The 18,796-nt window shown below is 41.8% G+C and overlaps 1 protein-coding gene across 1 annotated transcript in view; it reads left to right on the top strand.

Moving 5' to 3' along the window:
• The window catches only part of kpnb1 (karyopherin (importin) beta 1), a 39,709-nt gene that overhangs the window by 14,252 nt on the left and 6,661 nt on the right, over positions 1-18,796 (top strand). Inside the window, exons 4-16 of the mRNA XM_078424975.1 lie at positions 1,883-2,083; positions 5,162-5,314; positions 6,212-6,271; positions 6,372-6,461; positions 7,967-8,077; positions 9,122-9,223; positions 9,627-9,851; positions 11,642-11,833; positions 12,628-12,758; positions 13,071-13,218; positions 13,976-14,047; positions 14,462-14,606; positions 17,012-17,094. Coding sequence (XP_078281101.1) covers positions 1,883-2,083; positions 5,162-5,314; positions 6,212-6,271; positions 6,372-6,461; positions 7,967-8,077; positions 9,122-9,223; positions 9,627-9,851; positions 11,642-11,833; positions 12,628-12,758; positions 13,071-13,218; positions 13,976-14,047; positions 14,462-14,606; positions 17,012-17,094 — 1,713 coding nt within the window. The remainder of the gene's footprint in view (positions 1-1,882; positions 2,084-5,161; positions 5,315-6,211; positions 6,272-6,371; positions 6,462-7,966; positions 8,078-9,121; positions 9,224-9,626; positions 9,852-11,641; positions 11,834-12,627; positions 12,759-13,070; positions 13,219-13,975; positions 14,048-14,461; positions 14,607-17,011; positions 17,095-18,796) is intronic.

The following is an 18,796-nucleotide window of genomic DNA, read 5'->3' as shown; positions in this document are numbered from 1 at the left end:
GTTTGTAGATGATACTAAAATAGGTTATAGGGTAGATAGTGATGAGGATTACCAAGAATTGAGGTGGGATCTTGATCAGCAAACAGGTGAGGTTTTGCATTTTTTGGGAAGGCAAACAGGGTAGAACTTTCAGTGAATGGTGGGGGGTTTTTTGTAGAAGAGATGAATCTAGGAGTACAAGTTAATTGCTACCGGAAAGTGGCATCACTGGTAGATGAGATGGTGAAGGTGGTTTTTGGTACATAGGCCTTCGTTAGTTAGAGCATTGAATACAGTAGTACAATACATTGGTGAGGCTGCACATATTGTGTTCCATTTTGGTCACCCAGCTGAGTTAACTTTTACCACGCAAAGGGTGGTACATGTATCGAGCAATCTGCCAAAGTGGTAGAGGCAGTTCTAATATAAATAAAAAGACCTGTTGACAGGTACGTGGATAGGAAGGTTTTTAGGGATATGGGTCACACACTGGCAAATGGGACTATCTTAAACTGGGCATCTTGATTGACAGGCTGGCAGAAGAACTTGTTTCTGTGCTATATGATTCTGTGCAATTAAGCATCATGCGTTTGCGTTTTAATTTGGATATTTTTTTTAGGGTCAAATCCCTTTCGTTTATCTCAGGTTTTAGAATCTAGCATTTGGACATTGGCCTATGGGATGGCATTGTTAACTGATAATTTTAAATGAATACCTTGTGGGATTTCTACATATGTAATTTTCCACTGCAGTTGACAATTATACAAATCTGACCATTTAAAACTGAGGTGAGATGGAACTTTTTCACCTAGAGAGTTGTGAATTTGTGGAATTCTCTGCCACAAAAGACAGTGGAAGCCAAATCACTGGATGGACTTAAGAGAGAGATAGATAGAGCTCTAGGGGCTAGTGGAATCAAGGGATATGGGGAGAAGGCAGACACGGGTTTTTGATTGTGGACGATCAGCCATGATCACAATGAACGGCGGTGCTGGGCCGAATGCCCTCCTTCTGCAACTATTTTCTATGTTTCTATGACCTTGTATTTTAGGGTGCACCTTGATTTATCAAATGAGATTTTGTACTTGCCTTGGCACAAGTGGAACAAATTCCAAAGGATGCGAAAGAATGGGGCTAACAGCTATTTGTTTATGGCTCAATGCAAAATTTCCTTTTGGATAGCTAAGTGCAAGAAGAACAAGATGTTAGCTTTGTAATAAGAATTTGCATCTGAAATGCGTTAATTTGTTCTCTCTGGATTTTGTCATGCTGTGCTTGTTTGATGGGTACTGGAAGGAGTGTAATTTATATCAGAGTTTCAAGTACTACATTTGGAAACAAAGCTACTGTTCTCTACTTTAGTGCTGTTTTTTTATAATCATAAAATGAAGACAGGTAGAATATTGGTTTAAGTTGCAGACTTTGCTGCATAAAATGGCTACATCATTTTAAAGTTACTGTGCTATTCCCAGGTATGTAAATCTAATCTGGATTGTGTAGTTTATAGTTTTGCATGCTTTTGGATGCATCCAGTCTGTAATATGTGGCTGTAATTTGAATGACAACTCTAATGTTATGGGTGTTGACTTTAGAGCTGGGTATCGTTAATGGTTTCACTTTCTTTTCTGATTGAAGAATTTTTCTAATTTCAATTTCTTGTCTGTCTCTCGCAATTTGCCTGTGCATTAATCTGGCAGGCTTCACTTCACTGGGAGGAAGCCACTTTTTAGGCTTGAAGCTTAAAGCTGACGGCATGTTTCTGTAAAGTAATTTAATCAAACTGCATAACCTGCCCCTCTCCCCCCCCCCCCCCCCCCTCCCCGTCGTTTGTGCACTTGCCGTGCTTGTGATTATTTGTCTTTGAAAGATTAAAGTTTTTCCCTTTTCTAAACTCTTCGCACAGGTCTTGCAGACTCTGGGAACGGAGACCTACAGGCCCAGCTCTGCATCCCAGTGTGTTGCTGGAATTGCATGTGCAGAGATTCCCGTTGTTCAGTGGCCTGAACTCATTCCTCACCTGGTCGCAAATGTAACAAATCCTAATAGCACTGAACATATGAAAGAAGCAACTTTGGAAGCTATTGGTTACATATGCCAGGATATAGTGAGTATTTTATTTTATTACTTTCTGAAATACGGTGCCTCTACAGTTCGGATTATTGTTATTGTGACTTCCATTCACTGTAGTTTTGTTTTGTATGGCGGAAGGTACAAAAAAACTGAACTTTGTAGTTTTTGAGCTCAAGTCAAGTCAATTTTATTTGTATAGCACATTTAAAAACAACCCACGTTGACCAAAGTGCTGTACTAAGTTCAGGTACTAAGAATGAACATACAATGGCACACAAACATAACAGCACATACATAAACAATTCACAGCGCCTCCTCAGAGGGCCTCAAAAGCTAGGGTGTGCTCAAAGATTTTTATTTACCATTTCTCCTCAATTATGCAACATCTGTTGGCCACATCCGTAATGAGAGTGTGAGTCTTCATACAGATGTATTGAGCACTTGAGACCACAACTGTGTACAGGTTTGATCTCCTTGAAGGAAAGGTAAACTTGCCTTGGTCATAATGAAGGTTCATTAAGTTGTTTTTTGAGTGCAAGAATGTTCTATGAAGAAAATTTGAAAAGATTGCATCTGTTTTATTTCAAGAGTTGTAAGGTGATCTCATTCAAACATGGAAGGATATAGAGATCATGACAGGGTGTTCTATAGTTGATTCCCCTAATGGGAAACACAAGTCATGGCAGCCTTGGGGCAAGGATTTCACTCAGGATGGATAACAAAAAAAATATTTCAAACTGTTTCAAATCTTGAGTTTTATATCTCACTCGCTAACATCTCACTTACTAGTTGGGCCCAAACCTCTCCTGTGGGCCCGGCAACCCTCCATGCAAACCTCTCCTGCCTGGCAAACCCCATTGGGTCCAAACCTCTCCTGCGGTTCGGCAACCTCCGTTGGGTCCAAAGCTCTCCTCCGGGCCCGTCAACCCTCCTCCAACTGACGACCCGTGGACCCTCGCGGGCGACCTTTGCTATTGACAGTAGCAGGATAGCTCTCCTCACCCCCCCACTTCATTGGTCGTCACTCGGGCGGGTCCAGCCCCCCTTCGTGCACCAACCCTCCCTCAACTGCGCACGTGCAGATCCGGCGGCCATCTTACGTAAGTATTAGATCAAGTGCACAGGCGCGGACCTGTTGTGTTCCCATTGTGACGTCGAACACGCGGACCCGTTGTGTTGCCAATGTGACGTCGAACACGGCTGACGGACAGGGCAAGTGGAAAAGGAATTTATTAAAGTTTAAAAAGTGAAAAACCTTTAAAATATAACAACTATTTGAACCGCAGGACAATGGTGAGTAAGGTGGTCCTAAAATTGTTGCGCTATCATGTGCCGTTTTGGCTGTATTTTAGGCACGTATTAAAATGCAATATATATATACGTATAAATATATATACAAGATGAGAATTTTAGTGATGTATAGATTATTTAAGTCTGAAATTTTTGGACCACTATTGGGGAATCCAAGATTATCGGGATTGCATATAGAAATAGTTTAAAAGATCAGATAAGACTCGGCATACTTGAGTGGATGCAGAACCTATTTCCGCGCTATATCCCTGAACTAAACCCCACCCCCCTGGGGAAGATCACCTCTAAACCTTAGTCCTTAAACCTGTGTCTTCTGGTTATGGATACCTGAATTTTGTTTGCCTCTCAAGTCATCTTCCCTCTCTCTTTGTTCCTCCACACACTGTTCCTTCTATATCTCCTGCTTCTCTCTCCCCTGACTCTGTCTGAAGAAGGGTCTCAACGCTAAACATTGCCTATTCATTTTCTCCAGAGATGCTGCTTGTCCCGCTGAGTTACTCCAGCTTTTTGTGTCTGGATCTGATTTATTCGCGTAACTAAGATACTCATCCCAGGCAAGTTTAGTTTAGAGATACTGCATGGAAACAGGCCCTTCAGTCCTCCGAGTCCGCGCCGACCAGCGATCCCCGCACATTAACATTATCCTACACACACTAGGGACAATTTTACACATACACCAAGCCAATTAACCTGCACACCTGTATGTTTATGGAGTGAATACTCCCTAGTGAATGCTCTTGATCAATGGCACATTTCTGTGCTATGATAAATTACTTTTAAAATTTAGATCTTGTTTTATAACTGTTCAATAACATCCCAGATCTTGTATTCTATGCTCCACCCAACGAAGGTAGCGTCCCAAATACTGCCTTTACCACCTTGTATGCCTATGCTGCCACCTTGAGGGATCTTTGCACTTGTACACAAAGGTACCTTTGCTCTTCAATACACCCATCACCCCGGTCACTTATTGTGTATGTCCTACCTTATATGACCTCCCAAAATACGCGAGTTTGCACTTACCAGAATAAAATTCCATCTGTTCGGCTCAACTTATAGCTGAAGACAGTCCTCACTAACCACAAACTTGCCAAATGTTTGTAAAATCAGTGGAAAGCACTACAGTAGGTGAGGTCATACCTCGCACAGAGGTGATAGTTTTATTCCATGCCTAGTTTTCTTGCACAGGTCTGGATCGTCTGACTTGAACAGCTCAGACTTGGTCTTCACCATGGTTTGAAACTCAGGATAGTTGGTAGCAGTGTTTAGTACATCCAATGCAAGCTTTCTTGCCCAGGATTACTGTGTGAAAGAACCCAAGCTCATGACCATTGCCATCAAGAAGAGTGATACCATGGGAGTACCATCAACAAAATGCTCCCCTCACAATCTTGCCGTACGAATGTAGTGCATTTTCTGAATCTTTGCTGTGTCTAATGAATAGAATTATGGGAATCCCATCACCAGAAGGATTATAGTAGCTCCCAGTCTTTGATATTTTGGCATCAGTTAATGTTGGCCTTAGTGACATCTACACTGGAAAGAGACTATTTTAAAATGTTGCATTGAAATTTGTAGTTTATCAAGAATAGTGTTCCATAGCTTTCAAACATTGCTTTCTAGATGTCACTGTGAGAACAAGTGTTAATATTCTCGGCAATTAAATGGTTTGGTAGCAGTTAACTAGTAATCCTAGTAAATCTGCTAGTAGAGCTTGTTGGTTAGGCACTACATGACTTAAAGGCTTCCTCTACTGTGTGCCAGGAAATGTAAATACCAAGCAACTGTTATGCTTTTTCAGGACCCTGAGCAATTACAGGACAAATCGAATGAGATCCTTACTGCAATTATTCAAGGAATGCGTAAGGAGGAGCCCAGCAACAATGTAAAGTTAGCTGCAACAAATGCACTGCTCAACTCCTTGGAATTCACCAAAGCTAACTTTGACAAAGAGGTGAGATGCTATTTATAATATTGTGAAGAAAGCAGCTGTTCATCCACATCCCACGGTCATATAAGGATGCACGACGGAAGCTGAACTAGCAAATGTATCAAAATGAGTAAATATTTGGAGATCAAGCCTTTCTGGTTACCAAGTCATTTTATCATATGCACAAGAGCTATGATGTACAGGTACAGTTGAAAATCATGCATCAACATCGATGGTGCACAGGTCACCCGAGATCTTAACACCTGTGAACACCTAGCTGCTGCCTTTTTATTTAATCCTTCACTAACTCAACTTGTGATTTTTGGGTCCCATTTCATTTAAATCACAATTCTTCAACAGCTGGCCTCAAGTCTGTGATGAGAAATCATGCACCACGCTGCAACTTTTTGATGAAATTTAATGAAATAAAGCTGAGACTTGCTGGTTGTGCTATGAAGTAAGGTTTTAAGCTGACAAAAATAATGAAATGGTGATTTTATTTCTTTATAACTTTTAATCTTTGATTATATAACAAGACTTGAATGTTTTGCTAAGTGAGGGCCAAACATTCCCCCAACTAAATATTTGAACAAATTGGGAAAGGAGTAAGCAATTAAATTTTCTCTAGTGTCATGCACAAATGATTTGGTTTGTTTCTTTCAATGGTGGTTATTAAATTAGTGGCCTTAATACATGTTGATTTTTGTAGTTGGCAAAGTACCAAAGGACAGGAAACATTTTTATTTCACCTTTTTGTTTGTTCCACCTTTTTATTCGCACAAAAACACTGAACACAGTGGAGTATCGCTTAACCTCAAGTCCACTGAACCGAAATTTTTGCCCAAGTATTGTTATACTTCGTAGACCATGGTTAAAGTCTTTGTGCCCCTTTCCCAACATTTTCCTTTTTCTCTTTTGCAGTCTGAGAGGCACTTTATTATGCAAGTAGTTTGTGAGGCGACTCAGTGTCCTGATACAAGGGTGAGTAGTACCGCCTTAAACTCCGTGAAATGAAACTGATTAAGAGCAGTTGTATTGATTCGGTGAATACCTGTATGAATTTGATGCTTAAATCCAATAGGTGAGAGTGGCTGCCTTGCAAAACCTGGTGAAGATCATGTCCCTATATTATCAGTATATGGAAACTTATATGGGTCCTGCTCTTTTTGCTGTAAGTATAATTTATATTTCACACTTTTTGCCTTGACACTGTCTTTTTCCCCCCCACTATAACATGGAATTTAATGGGTAGTAGTTTCGAGATATGGAAAACGGTGATACAGGTGTTCTCCATGAACCCAAGCACTCGCATAATGCAAGGGCCATCTGAATTGACTTGCTCCTATTAACATCGCGGTTAGCATTTCCTACTTGGCTTACTAAGATGTTACACAGAGCGCATTAACTTTTTCATTGAATCGAGAGACTCAAAGAAATATGGGAAATATCGCCCCGATAAGTTTGACGGGTTTGTAGGGACTGTTGGTTTGTCCAAACAATTGGATAACAGGTAGACTGGGTTTTGCTGTAAATTAGTTTTTATTCTCATGTATAGCAATAACCAAGCCTACTAATTTTAAATGTTGACTGAAATCTCTAGGACTATTTATTCGGGGCACAATTAAAAATTTGCTGTTACAGGTTTGTATTTAAATCTTTGTGGAGTATTTCATAATTTTACAAGTTATTGGGGTATAATTAGGCCACTCGGCCCATCGGTGCTCCTTCGCCATTCAATCATGGCTGATCTCTGCCTCCTAATCCCATTTTCCCGCCTTCCCCCCCCCCCATAACCCTTAACACCTGTTCTAATCAAGAATTTGTTTATCTCTGCCTTAAAATATCCACTGACTTGGCCTCCACGTCCCCCTGTGGCAATGGGTTCCACAGATTAACCACCCTTTGACTAAAGAAGTTCCTCCTCACCTCCTTTCTAAAGGAGCGCCCTTTAATTCTGAAGCTACGACCACTGGTCCTAGATTCTCCCACCAGTGAAAAAATTCCTTTCTAAACCCCAGTGAGTAGAGGCCCAGTGCTGTCAAACGCCTCATCATATACTAACCCTCTCATTCTTGGAATCATTCTTGTAAACCTTCTCTGGACCCACTCCAGAGCCAGCAAATTCTTCCTCAAATATGGGGCCCAGATTTGCTCACAGTATTCCAAGTGCAGCCTGACCAGCACCTTATAGAGCCTCACCATTACCTCTCTGTTTTTGTATTCCAGTCGTCTTAATATAAATCCTACCGTTGAATTTGCCTTCCTTGCTACCGATTCGACTTGCAAATTAACTTTTTGGGATTCCTGCACCAGCACTCCCAGCTCCCTTTGCACCTACGATTTCTGGATTCTCTCTCCATTTAGAAAATAATCTACGCCTTTAATCTTATTGCCAAAATGCATAACTCTGCACTTTGCTACACTGAATTTCATCTGCCACTTCTCTGCCCACCTTCCTAACCTGTCGAGGTTCTTCTGCAGAGACCTTGCTTCCTCTACACTGCCTTCCCCTCCACCTATCTTAGCATCTGTAAACTTGGCCACAAAGTCTTCAATCCCCTTATACTAATCATTAATATACAACGTGAAGAGCAATGGGGTGGCCAATAATTTGGTGGATGCTTCGCAAATATTGCCAGTAAATATTTCCTATCTTTTTTTAAACAACCCTTCAAGATTACCATTGAAGCTATGAAGAGTGATATAGATGAAGTTGCCCTACAAGGAATTGAATTCTGGTCTAATGTCTGTGATGAGGAAATGGATCTGGCTATAGAAGCTTCTGAGGTATATTTTTTAATCTGTTATAAGGGATGTGTTGGATTTAATTGTTTCTGTCTGTGTTCTATTCTTGTGTATGCTCGCGCAAAAAGTGGCACAGTCGCAAAATGCTGGAAAAGCTCTTTTCTGAGAGAATTTTAAACAAGGCTACAAAATGTTTTGAGATGTTCTATGGTTGTTAAAAGATCTGTATTATTCAACCTGTCCCCTTAAAACTGTTTATGCTTTGTACATTCTCACGTTGGAAAGTTTAAGCAACAATTGATCAGAGACTGATATCAGTTTGCTCCTTTGTAGCTGAGTTTCCTCTTTTGTTTTTCTACAGCCACATGACATTTTGTTGTACGAAAAAGTGGTATACAAAAGCGGTTATGCTAATTAGTAATCATGTAATCACCAAAACCAAGTGGTCCAATTAACCTCAAAGTGAGCAAGTGGACAGCAAGTGATTTTTTGCTTTGCTAAGCTGAAAGCTGTGGATTTGTCTTCAGATATGTTGGACAAAGCAGTACTTTTTTTAAGAACAAAGTTACACGTGCTGCACTAGGCTCAGTAAGCTGTGAAAGGGTGAAGGCATTTTAGGTTCTACATTGCATTGGATAATACAGGTCCTCCTCCAATTTTCCGGCACCCTTGATACCAGGGCCTTTCAGAATTATCTGTTTTGCTGGACTAGCAGAGGTCATGGTCTCTTAGAGAAGTCCAACAGTACCAGAACGCCTAGGCCACCGGGGAGACGTGATATTGGTCCGCAAAGTCGGCTATGGGAACAGTTCCAGAGCCTTGGCCGCAGGGAGCAAATTCAGCCCGCCAATTGGCACGGAAGTCCCGATAAGGTTGAGATCGGCCACCTCACCCGGCCTAGGCACCACATTTCCAGGGGGAATTACATGTGTGCTCCCGTGATTTCGTCCGGAGTAAAGGATGCGCCGAGCCAGCAGTTGCCAGAAAATCAGTACTGGTCCTGTATTTGTAGTGATTTGGGTATTTCTGTTAGATTTTTGTATATCTTTTTGAGCCCTTTATATTAATTTCACTTTGTTTACACAGGCGGCGGAACAGGGAAGGCCTCCTGAGCATACCAGTAAATTCTATGCCAAGGGAGCTCTACAGTATTTGGTACCTATTCTCACTCAGACACTGACTAAACAGGTAACTTAAGATAACCAAGATGCATTAACTGAACGCAATATCTGATAATGTGCTAATTGTGCTACTTTTGTTTCATTTAGAAACGTTTATGATAGAAACAATGAAATATTTCATAGCTGACTTCTTAATAGCTATTTTTGGCATGCTTTGGGGCAGAACAAGTAAATTGGGTTTTGGTAAATTTTAAACATATGGCGATAGTGATTTCTGTTTCGACCCCTCCAGTTTAAAAAAAAAATTGCAATCACCTTTCAGTTCCTGTGCTTTTGTTCTCTATCACAATCATTATATGCATTGCTGAAATTTTTAATTGTAAATTCAGAATGTCTATATGATCAGTTGTCGCTGACCAAGTGCATCAATATAGTGTGTTTTTAAAATTCATTTATTCTTTCAATATTAGGATGAAAATGATGACGACGATGATTGGAATCCATGCAAAGCTGCTGGTGTTTGTCTTATGTTACTGGCAACCTGCTGTGAGGATGACATCGTCCCACATATACTTCCATTTATTAAGGAACACATCAAAAATCCAGATTGGAGGTACAGAGATGCAGCAGTGATGGCATTTGGCTCTATTCTGGAAGGACCTGAACCCAATCAACTTAAACCACTTGTGATACAGGTAAAAGTATATCCTAATGCAGTTGCATTTTCAGTCAGTGTCAAGAGGTTACTTGAAATCTAATTTACTGTATTTTGAAATTATCGTGTTGTGGCTTAGTTATAAATCTCAGTTGGATATTAAGTATGTGTGCTCTCAATTGATGTAAGAAAATAACTGCAGATGCTGGTACAAATCGAAGGTATTTATTCACAAAATGCTGGAGTAACTCAGCAGGTCAGGCAGCATAGCATCTCAGTCTGAAGAAGGGTCTCGACCCGAAACGTCACCCATTCCTTCTCTCCTGAGATGCTGCCTGACCTGATGAGTTACTCCAGCATTTTGTGAATAAATGCTCTCAATTGATTAATTCTTGTATAAAATTGGCCAGTTAAACTGCATAAGTCCATTTTTACGAAGCTTTATCAAATTGGCTATGTTAATATGGATGATTTATTTAATCAGGTGGTTGGGATAAACATTTTGTTCCAGTAAAGATGCAATTGTGATTTTTCAATTGCTAACTCGTAATTTTTGTGCTGCATATTCCTGTTTTTGAGTGTTGCTCTGTCTTAATCTGGTGTAGAGAAGGCCTTTTTTTGGACTGACCAGTTTAAGTTTACTTTATTTTTTGTGCTTTTGGTTGAATTTTGTTTGGTCTTCAATTCAACTTTGGAGATTTAATGTTAGGAATGTTCTCTCACCGTAGCATGTTTTGGTAGGGAGTAATCTACTGGAGTTGGTCTGTGATAGGGTCGAAAACCTATGGTGTGACCAGAAAATATGACCTAGTGTTATGGCTTTATAGCTGCATTTGACATTGGCTATTGTCAAATTAATCACTGACATTGGCAGGAGGAAGTGGCGGCACAGCGCAAGCAGAAGCAGCTCACCTGCAGTCCGTTTGTCTTTTGGGTTTTTTGTTGGTTTTTTTTTGTCTTAATTGTAGTGTTTAGATGTGATGTGTTTTTTGTGGTTGTGTACTGTGGGGGGGGGGGGGTTGTAAAATTGTCTTCCGAATGGAGACCCGACTTTTTTTTCTGGGTGGTGTCTCCGTTCCCGCTGCGGCCTACCATCGGCCAAACACCTGGAGCTGGCGGCCTCCTCCTGGGGCTCTGGTTCGCAGAGGTCGCGGACCGGACTTACCATCTGCGGAGCTGGCTGCCTTCGGAGGCTGTGGTGGCGCTGCGAGAGTGGCTGCGACTCGCCTTCGGAGGCTTCGGCGCGGGCCACGTGGATATCAGAAGCTCGCAGACCCTGCCCTGGGTGGGGGCCGACATCGGGAGCTCCGGCAGCGTCTTCGTCTGCCACAAATCGCGGGGTTTGGGTCGGCCCGCTGCGAACCTTTCACCGTCCGGTGCGGCCTGGAACAGGCTGCAGGATTTTCTCCGCCCGGCGGAGGCTTCAATGTCGGGAGTACCGACCGCCGCGATGTGGCAACTTCAACAGCCTGACCGTGGGAGAAGACGGCAGGGGAAGAGAAAAGGCATTCTGGCCTTCCATCACAGTGAGGAGGTGACTGGAGGAGACTCACTATGATGGATGTTTCTTTTGTTTTGTGTTGGTGTGTGTTATTGCTTATTTCTATTGCTCTTATTGTTGGACTGTGGGTAATGGAATTTCGTCCAAAAGACTTGGTTTTTTTTGGATGACAATAAAGGCTATTCTGATTCTATAATATTCACAGCAGCAATAATTTACTCCAGCAACTTCTGACTGTTTAGAGTTGCTCAAAGTAAATATTTGATTCTTTTGGTCATCATTTTTGAAGTATAATTAGTCAATATTTCTAAATTCACTTTTGATTGCAGGCAATGCCCACGCTGATTGAGCTAATGAAAGATCCCAGTGTTGTGGTTCGGGATACCACAGCCTGGACTGTGGGGCGAATTTGTGAGTTGCTTCCTGAGGCTGCCATCAATGACATGTACCTGGCTCCCTTGCTGCAGTGTCTTATTGAAGGTCTGGGAGCCGAACCCAGAGTGGCTTCTAATGTTTGTTGGGTAAGTTGCTTGTTTGTTGCAGAGTATCATGAGAACTTTTGTAAAGTTGTTTGAGTTCAGCTTGGTGCCCACGTTAAGAATGAAGTTGAAAGCTACAAGCATGTGACTAAATCTTGGTTTGAGTGATGTTTAGCCTTTCTCTTGATGGCAATGATATTGGTTGTTCAAAGGAAAATTGCAGGCAATACTATTAACACCAGTACCACTCAAGTTTTAACCATTTTTAGTAAGATAGAATAATTTACTATGCAGCTGTACATTTTACTGGAATGATGTTCATGAGTTCTAAATATGGGCTTGAAGATTAATCTACAAAAGGCATTTCTGTAAAGCTGTATTCATTACAGCTGTAAATTTTCACTCGTTATTTACAAATGCCATTTAATGCCCAGCTATGTGTGAAAAAGCATTGTTTGCATGCAGATATAATGCAGTGGGGCTGGGTGGTGGGAATTTGAATTCAGGTGTTGAATGAATTTTGAATCTGGCAGTGTTTTAGGATGCTCGAGGCTGCCAATGATTGCATCCAAAGTATCATATAGTGAAAGGACAAGATACCGTGGTCTGACCAATATTTTGGAATACTTCAGATGATAGTTGGGCAACCAGAAAATGGTCAAAGATTGATCTGTAGAGTTGGTGAATTTTGAATATCTCTTTGCCTGTTTCATTCTTTTATATATACCAATTCCCTCTCCCAAATTAATGTAGATATAACTTGCACTTAAACATTTTAGTCATCATTAATGTACTTTTTTAAAAACTCTTGAGTGTGTTGTGATCTTTCTCCATAGGCATTCTCCAGTTTAGCAGAAGCTGCTTATGAAGCTGCAGATGTAGCAGATGATCAAGAAGAGCCTGCAGCCTATTGTTTGTCGTCCTCGTTTGAATTGATAGTTCAAAAGCTGCTGGAAACTACTGATCGGTAAGATATCTGTCCTTAATATATCCTTCATCTAGTCGGAGTATTGGGATTAGAACAAATGAGTAATTTGTCGCCTTGTGATTAGGTTTCATTACAATGCGTAAAGTGAATACCAGATGATTTGTTGCAAATCTTAAATGTTGGGGATTATATTTTGCAGTAGCTTCATACTTGCTCATTTCAGTTTTTTTAAATTGTGTTAATCCCTGCGCATATTGTGGGTTTATTCTGACTTGTCTTTGATGCCCTAATGAGCGACTACAAAGTAATGTGTTCCTGTTGTGCTCCACTAAGTTTAATGCTCTTGTTTAGACCTGATGGACATCAAAATAACCTGAGGAGTGCTGCATATGAGGCATTGATGGAGATAGTCAAGAACAGTGCCAAGGACTGCTATCCAGCTGTGCAGAAAACAACTCTGGTTATCATGGAAAGACTACAACAAGTATTACAAATGGAGGTGTGTCTGTTAATTCATGTGTGGTGACTAAAACCTAGTTTGATCTTTTTAGCTTTCATGTTTCTTCATTCCTGCTTTAAAATTGAGTCGCAATATAAAATAGTGTGTGGTAGTTTGAATGTATTGCAAGTAGAATTGATGTGTGGATGGTATTTAGGTCTTCATGAATTGTAACTGTCAATCATGCTTTTGTGTCTTATTTTAATTGACTGCAAACCTTGTAATGTAAAGGCTGGTTGAAGCCTCTTTGCAGAGTACTTGGAGAGTAACTAAATCGCCATTGTCCTAAATCAAAGTTGCCCTTCGATAATGCTACCTCTGCTTTAAGTTCTCTGTTGTATCTTTGGCAGAAGTGCTTTCAATTTTTTTGGGCAGCAGAATAGAAGTGGTCCTTACCACCCAACTGTCCTTACCACTTAACAATGAAACTTGCCCTAGATGAAGTGTTGTATCACTAACGTACATAGTAGGATGCTGTGCAGCTTCAAAAGGGGCAGCTGCACAAATGCAAAAAACAAAATTCTCTAGCACTTGGGTGTTGCAAAAGCTTATGTATATTGTCCTCCCTGTCTTACTTAAAGTTGGTGGTCTTGTTCCACCATTTAAACCTAATTCAGGAATATTTATTTCAACAATTTGATGGTGTGACTTTGAGGTTTCTAGATGATAGAAGCAATGACCCAGCTCGTAATATTCTCCTGTGACACCTTGAATTTTGATAAATCGGTTTGATAAATTGCTGACATTTTTGTTCCAGTCGCACATTCAAAGTACCTCGGACAGAATTCAATACAACGATCTTCAGTCTCTCCTGTGTGCTACCCTACAGGTAACTCTTCTCTCGTTGTCGTGATTTTGGTCATTGTGCTTTTTACGTAAGTGTACTTTTGCTGCTATCTTATGTTTGGGCGACATGGTTGGAATTTTGATGCCTGGCATGGTATATATTATGGCATAATAACACGGTCTAAATCTCTGTGTTCAAAGTTACATTTTGTGTTTATCAAAGTGCATCAAAAGAGACCACCAGATTGCCAGGGTGGATCTCGGTCATTTTTTTAAGAGTATATTTTGGTTAAGTTTTCTTAATTTGCTACTTTGAGCACTTATCTCTGATGACAAGTTCATGCACCACTCAGAAACATTATGGTGATTATGAATATCTGACGCAGTGTAAAATTATGTACATATTTTAATTAGTAATGTTATTCCCCTTTTACAACGTTTTCTTTCTGGCCCGTAGAATGTTCTAAGGAAGGTCCAGCATCAGGATGCTCTGCAAATTTCAGATGTGGTGATGGCATCTTTGCTTAGGATGTTCCAGAGCACTGCTGGCTCTGGGGGTGTGCAGGAAGATGCTCTCATGGCCGTCAGCACCCTTGTTGAAGGTATGTCTTGTTCAAGATTGAGGATGAAATATAAAGGTTTTCTGACTTTAGCAACAACAGTAGTTTAGACTTTTTGAGATGTGTTAAATAATGCGATACTTGTAACTTAGGGCTTGCCATCTACAGAGATAACAATAACATTTTCTTTCTGCTTTAGTCCAGAAATGACCTCAACATTTTCCATTGTTAAACTTTTTGCTGTGATTTTTCTCATTCATTCAACCCATACATATCCTGTTGTGGAAACCAGATGTCCACTTCACAGCAGCAATTTTTGTGTAAATTGGGAGGTGAATTTTATCCTCTGCATAAGAGAGGATGAGATGACAAGCAATTGTCTGGATCCCTCCAGCTTCCACCTGTGTCTTTTGCAGTCACGCGCTTTGCCTCTGACCTTAGATTGATTATATTTGAAATAAAGTGTGTGATTGTGCCGTGGAACAGAATCCAGGTAACACTCTCTCCTAATGTGTGCAATGCCTGTAGGTTGGATTCTAGATCATCAACTCTGATCAGCTCATGCTTGCTGCAGATATGTTCACTGTAACAGGGCGCCCTCAATGCTGTCAGCGCACTTGTTGAAAGTACGCCTTGACCCAACCATCTGTTCCCAGTAACATTTTGCAGTACTAACATACTTTGATTTAAATCTATTAATCAGAAAGGACTATGGATAAATGCCTCCTAATCACTTACCTGCTACTTGTAACATTACACTTCAGCACAAACCAACAACAATAGGTTGTGAAGATGAACACAAAAAGCTAGAGTAACTCAGCGGGACAGGCAGCATCTCTGGAGAGAAGGATGGGTGACATTTTGGGTCAAAACCCTTCTTCAGACCTCTTAAACAATAGGTTGTGACTGGGCTTTCTTTCCATTTTCCCTTGCACTCTCCGTTCGGTTCTTTGCAAGGGTGACAGCCATGGTTAATTATTTTCCCTCTCCAGTGCTTGATATAATTCTATGCCCTACAACAGACATGTCCAAAGTCCGGCCCGGTCAGATTTTATACGGCCCGCAGCTTCCGTCCTAAAAATTATTATTTATTGCCCGCCAGCACGGTCTAACAGAATGAAGGTAAGAGGAGGGGGAGAGGAGAGAGGAGAGGGCGACTACACCTCCCGGCAGTCAGCGCTGCCCGACTCCCGACTGCGACTACACTTCCCGGCGGCGGGGTTGAGGGCGTGCGGGGGGACGGGAGAGCAGCAGCTGAGCTCTCCTCACCCCGCATGCTCATTGGCAGGCGCTCCCGTCAGTCGGGCGAGTGTCGCATCCCCCCTCAGCGGGAGAGGCGACAGCGACTACATCTCCCGGGGAGCGCATTAGTTAAAGGTCCGGGGGGGGGGGGGGCATTAGTTAAAGGTCCGGGGAGGGGGGGCGCATTAGTTAAAGGTCCGGGGGGGGCGCATTAATTAAAGGTCCGGGGGGGGGGTATTAGTTAAAGGTCCGGGGGGGGTGGGCGCATTAGTTAAAGGTCCGGGGGGGGGGGGGGGGGCATTAAGGGAAACCCGAGAGATAAATGTATTATTCAGTGGGTATATGTGATGAGATGCCAGAGGAGTTAGTTGAAGCAGGTACAATAATATTTATTGTATAATAAATACATATAAAGGTAATATAATATAAAGGTCCGGGGGGGGGGGGGGGAGCGTATTAGTTAAAGGTCCGGTGGGGGGAGGGGGGGGAGCGCATTAGTTAAAGGTTCGGGGGGTGGGGGGGGGGGCATTGGCCCTTGGGTATTTTCACATTATCAAATCTGGCCCTCTTTGAAAAAAGTTTGGACACCACTGCCCTACAAGTATCTTAAATGTGGTAGATTGCCGCTCTTTTAGGCAGGAATTTATGCAAAAAAATCATTATCACAGCACTGTCCACTGAAACAATCCAAAATTTGTTTTATGGGCAGCTGTGCTATGGTCTCAGCACTACTGGCTTGGGTTCAACTCTGCCCCTGTCTTTGTGGGGTCTGCATGTAGGACATGTATTTTACCTCATGCTTGGGTTTCTTTCCCCTCTTCCCAAGATGTGCTGGTTTGTTTGTTTGCCACTGTAAATTCCCCCTTGTGTCAGTCAGGCAGGGGGATTGGGGCTGGCTAATATTAATGTGTGGGACAATGGATGACATGGAAAATGAAGTGGTTGCTCTAAGCTGGCATCCACTTGATTTCAAATGCTAATGTACCCATTTTCTATTTGTAAGAGGAAACCAAGTGCTCTAATGCCTTTTATTGATGAGCATTTGTTTTTAAGTGCTTTTTGATTATTCCGATATAAATAATGACTGAATTATGTTAGTATCTGCAGAAGTATAGAAATTTAGAAAAGTAGATTATTAACGGTGCCAAGATTGCTGCCTGATTCAGAGCAATAGAAAATTATGCATGTGCCATTTGCTTTTATAGTGCTGGGTTCAGAGTTCTTGAAGTACATGGATGCCTTTAAACCATATCTAGGGATTGGACTGAAGAATTATGCAGAATATCAGGTAGAAATCTGATGCCTTTTTTATTTAAGGTGGTAATATTTGTATGGTTATGAAAAGTTTGCTGGGCCTAACACTGCAGCTGTTGCTTAGACAATAGACAAAAGGTGCAGGAGTATGCCATTCGGCTCTTCGAGCCAGCACCACCATTCAATGTGATCGTGGCTAATCATTCTCAATCAGTATCCCGTTCCTGCCTTCTCCCCATACCCCCTGACTCTGCTATCCTTAAGAGCTCTACCTAGCTCTCTCTTGAGTGCATTCAGAGAATTGGCCTCCACTGCCTTCTGAGGCATAGAATTCCACAGATTTACAACTCTCTGACTGAAAAAGTTTTTCCTCATCTCAGTTCTAAATGGCCTACCCCTTATTCTTAAACTGTGGCCCCTGGTTCTGGACTCCCCCAACATTGGGAACATGTTTCCTGCCTCTAACGTGTCCAACCCCTTAATAATCTTATATGTTTCGATAAGATCCCCTCTCATCCTTCTAAATTCCAGTGTATACAAGCCTAGTCGCTCCAGTCTTTCAACATACGACAGTCCCGCCATTCCAAGAATTAACCTAGTAAACCTACACTGCGCGCCCTCAACTGCAAGAATATCCTTCCTCAAATTTGGATACCAAAACTGCACACAGTGCTCCAGGTGCGGTCTCACTAGGGCCCTGTACAACTGCAGAAGGACCTCTTTGCTCATATACTCAACTCCTCTTGTTATGAAGGCCAACTTTCCATTGGCTTTCTTCACTGCTTGCTGTACCTGCATGCTTCCTTTCAGTGACTGATGCACTAGGACACCCAGATCTCGTTGTACGTCCCTTTTTCGTAACTTGACACCATTCAGATAATACTCTGCCTTCCTATTCTTACCACCAAAGTGGATAACCTCACACTTATCCACATTAAACTGCATCTGCCATGCATCCGCCCACTCACACAACCTGTCCAAGTCACCCTGCAACCTCATAGCATCTTCCTCACAATTCACACTACCACCCAGCTTTGTATCATCTGCAAATTTGCTAATGGTACTTTTAATCCCTTCATCTAAGTCATTAATCTATATTGTAAATAGGTGCGGTCCCAGCACCGAGCCTTGCGGTACCCCACTAGTCACAGCCTGCCATTCTGAAAGGGACCCATTTATCCCCAAAATGATCACCAATGCGTCCACAATTTCTAGCGCCACCTCCTTAAGTACCCTGGGATGCAGACCATCAGGCCCCGGATTTATCAGCCTTCAGTCCCATCAGTCTACCCAACACCATTTCTTGCCGAATGTGGATTTCCTTCAGTTCCTTCATCACCCTAGAATCTCTGGCCCTGCTTCTGTCTTCAAGGGACCCACATTTGCCTTGACTATTTTTTTCCTCTTCACATACCTAAAAAAGCTTTTACTATCCTCCTTTATATTATTGGCTAGCTTACCCTCGTACCTCATCTTTTCTCCCCGTATTGCCTTTTTAGTTATCTTTCTCCCCGTATTGCCTTTTTAGTTATCTTTGGTTTTCAATCTTCTCTCTTTCCCCCACCCCCACAAGCGGTTATCTTAGACGGTTTTGTTTTTAGTTGTGGGTCGTAAGATCACATTAGATACGCAGCACAAGTAGTTCATATAACCCACAGTCCATGAGCCATTGTTGTTCCATTCCTGCTTCTAAATCTGTGTTATCAGACCCTTCACTTGTTTGTCCAGCTGACCTT

Source organism: Rhinoraja longicauda, chromosome 29 (assembly GCF_053455715.1).
Source record: "Rhinoraja longicauda isolate Sanriku21f chromosome 29, sRhiLon1.1, whole genome shotgun sequence".
Classification (NCBI taxonomy): Eukaryota; Metazoa; Chordata; class Chondrichthyes; order Rajiformes; family Arhynchobatidae; genus Rhinoraja; species Rhinoraja longicauda.
This window is presented reverse-complemented; position numbering and strand designations above follow the sequence as displayed.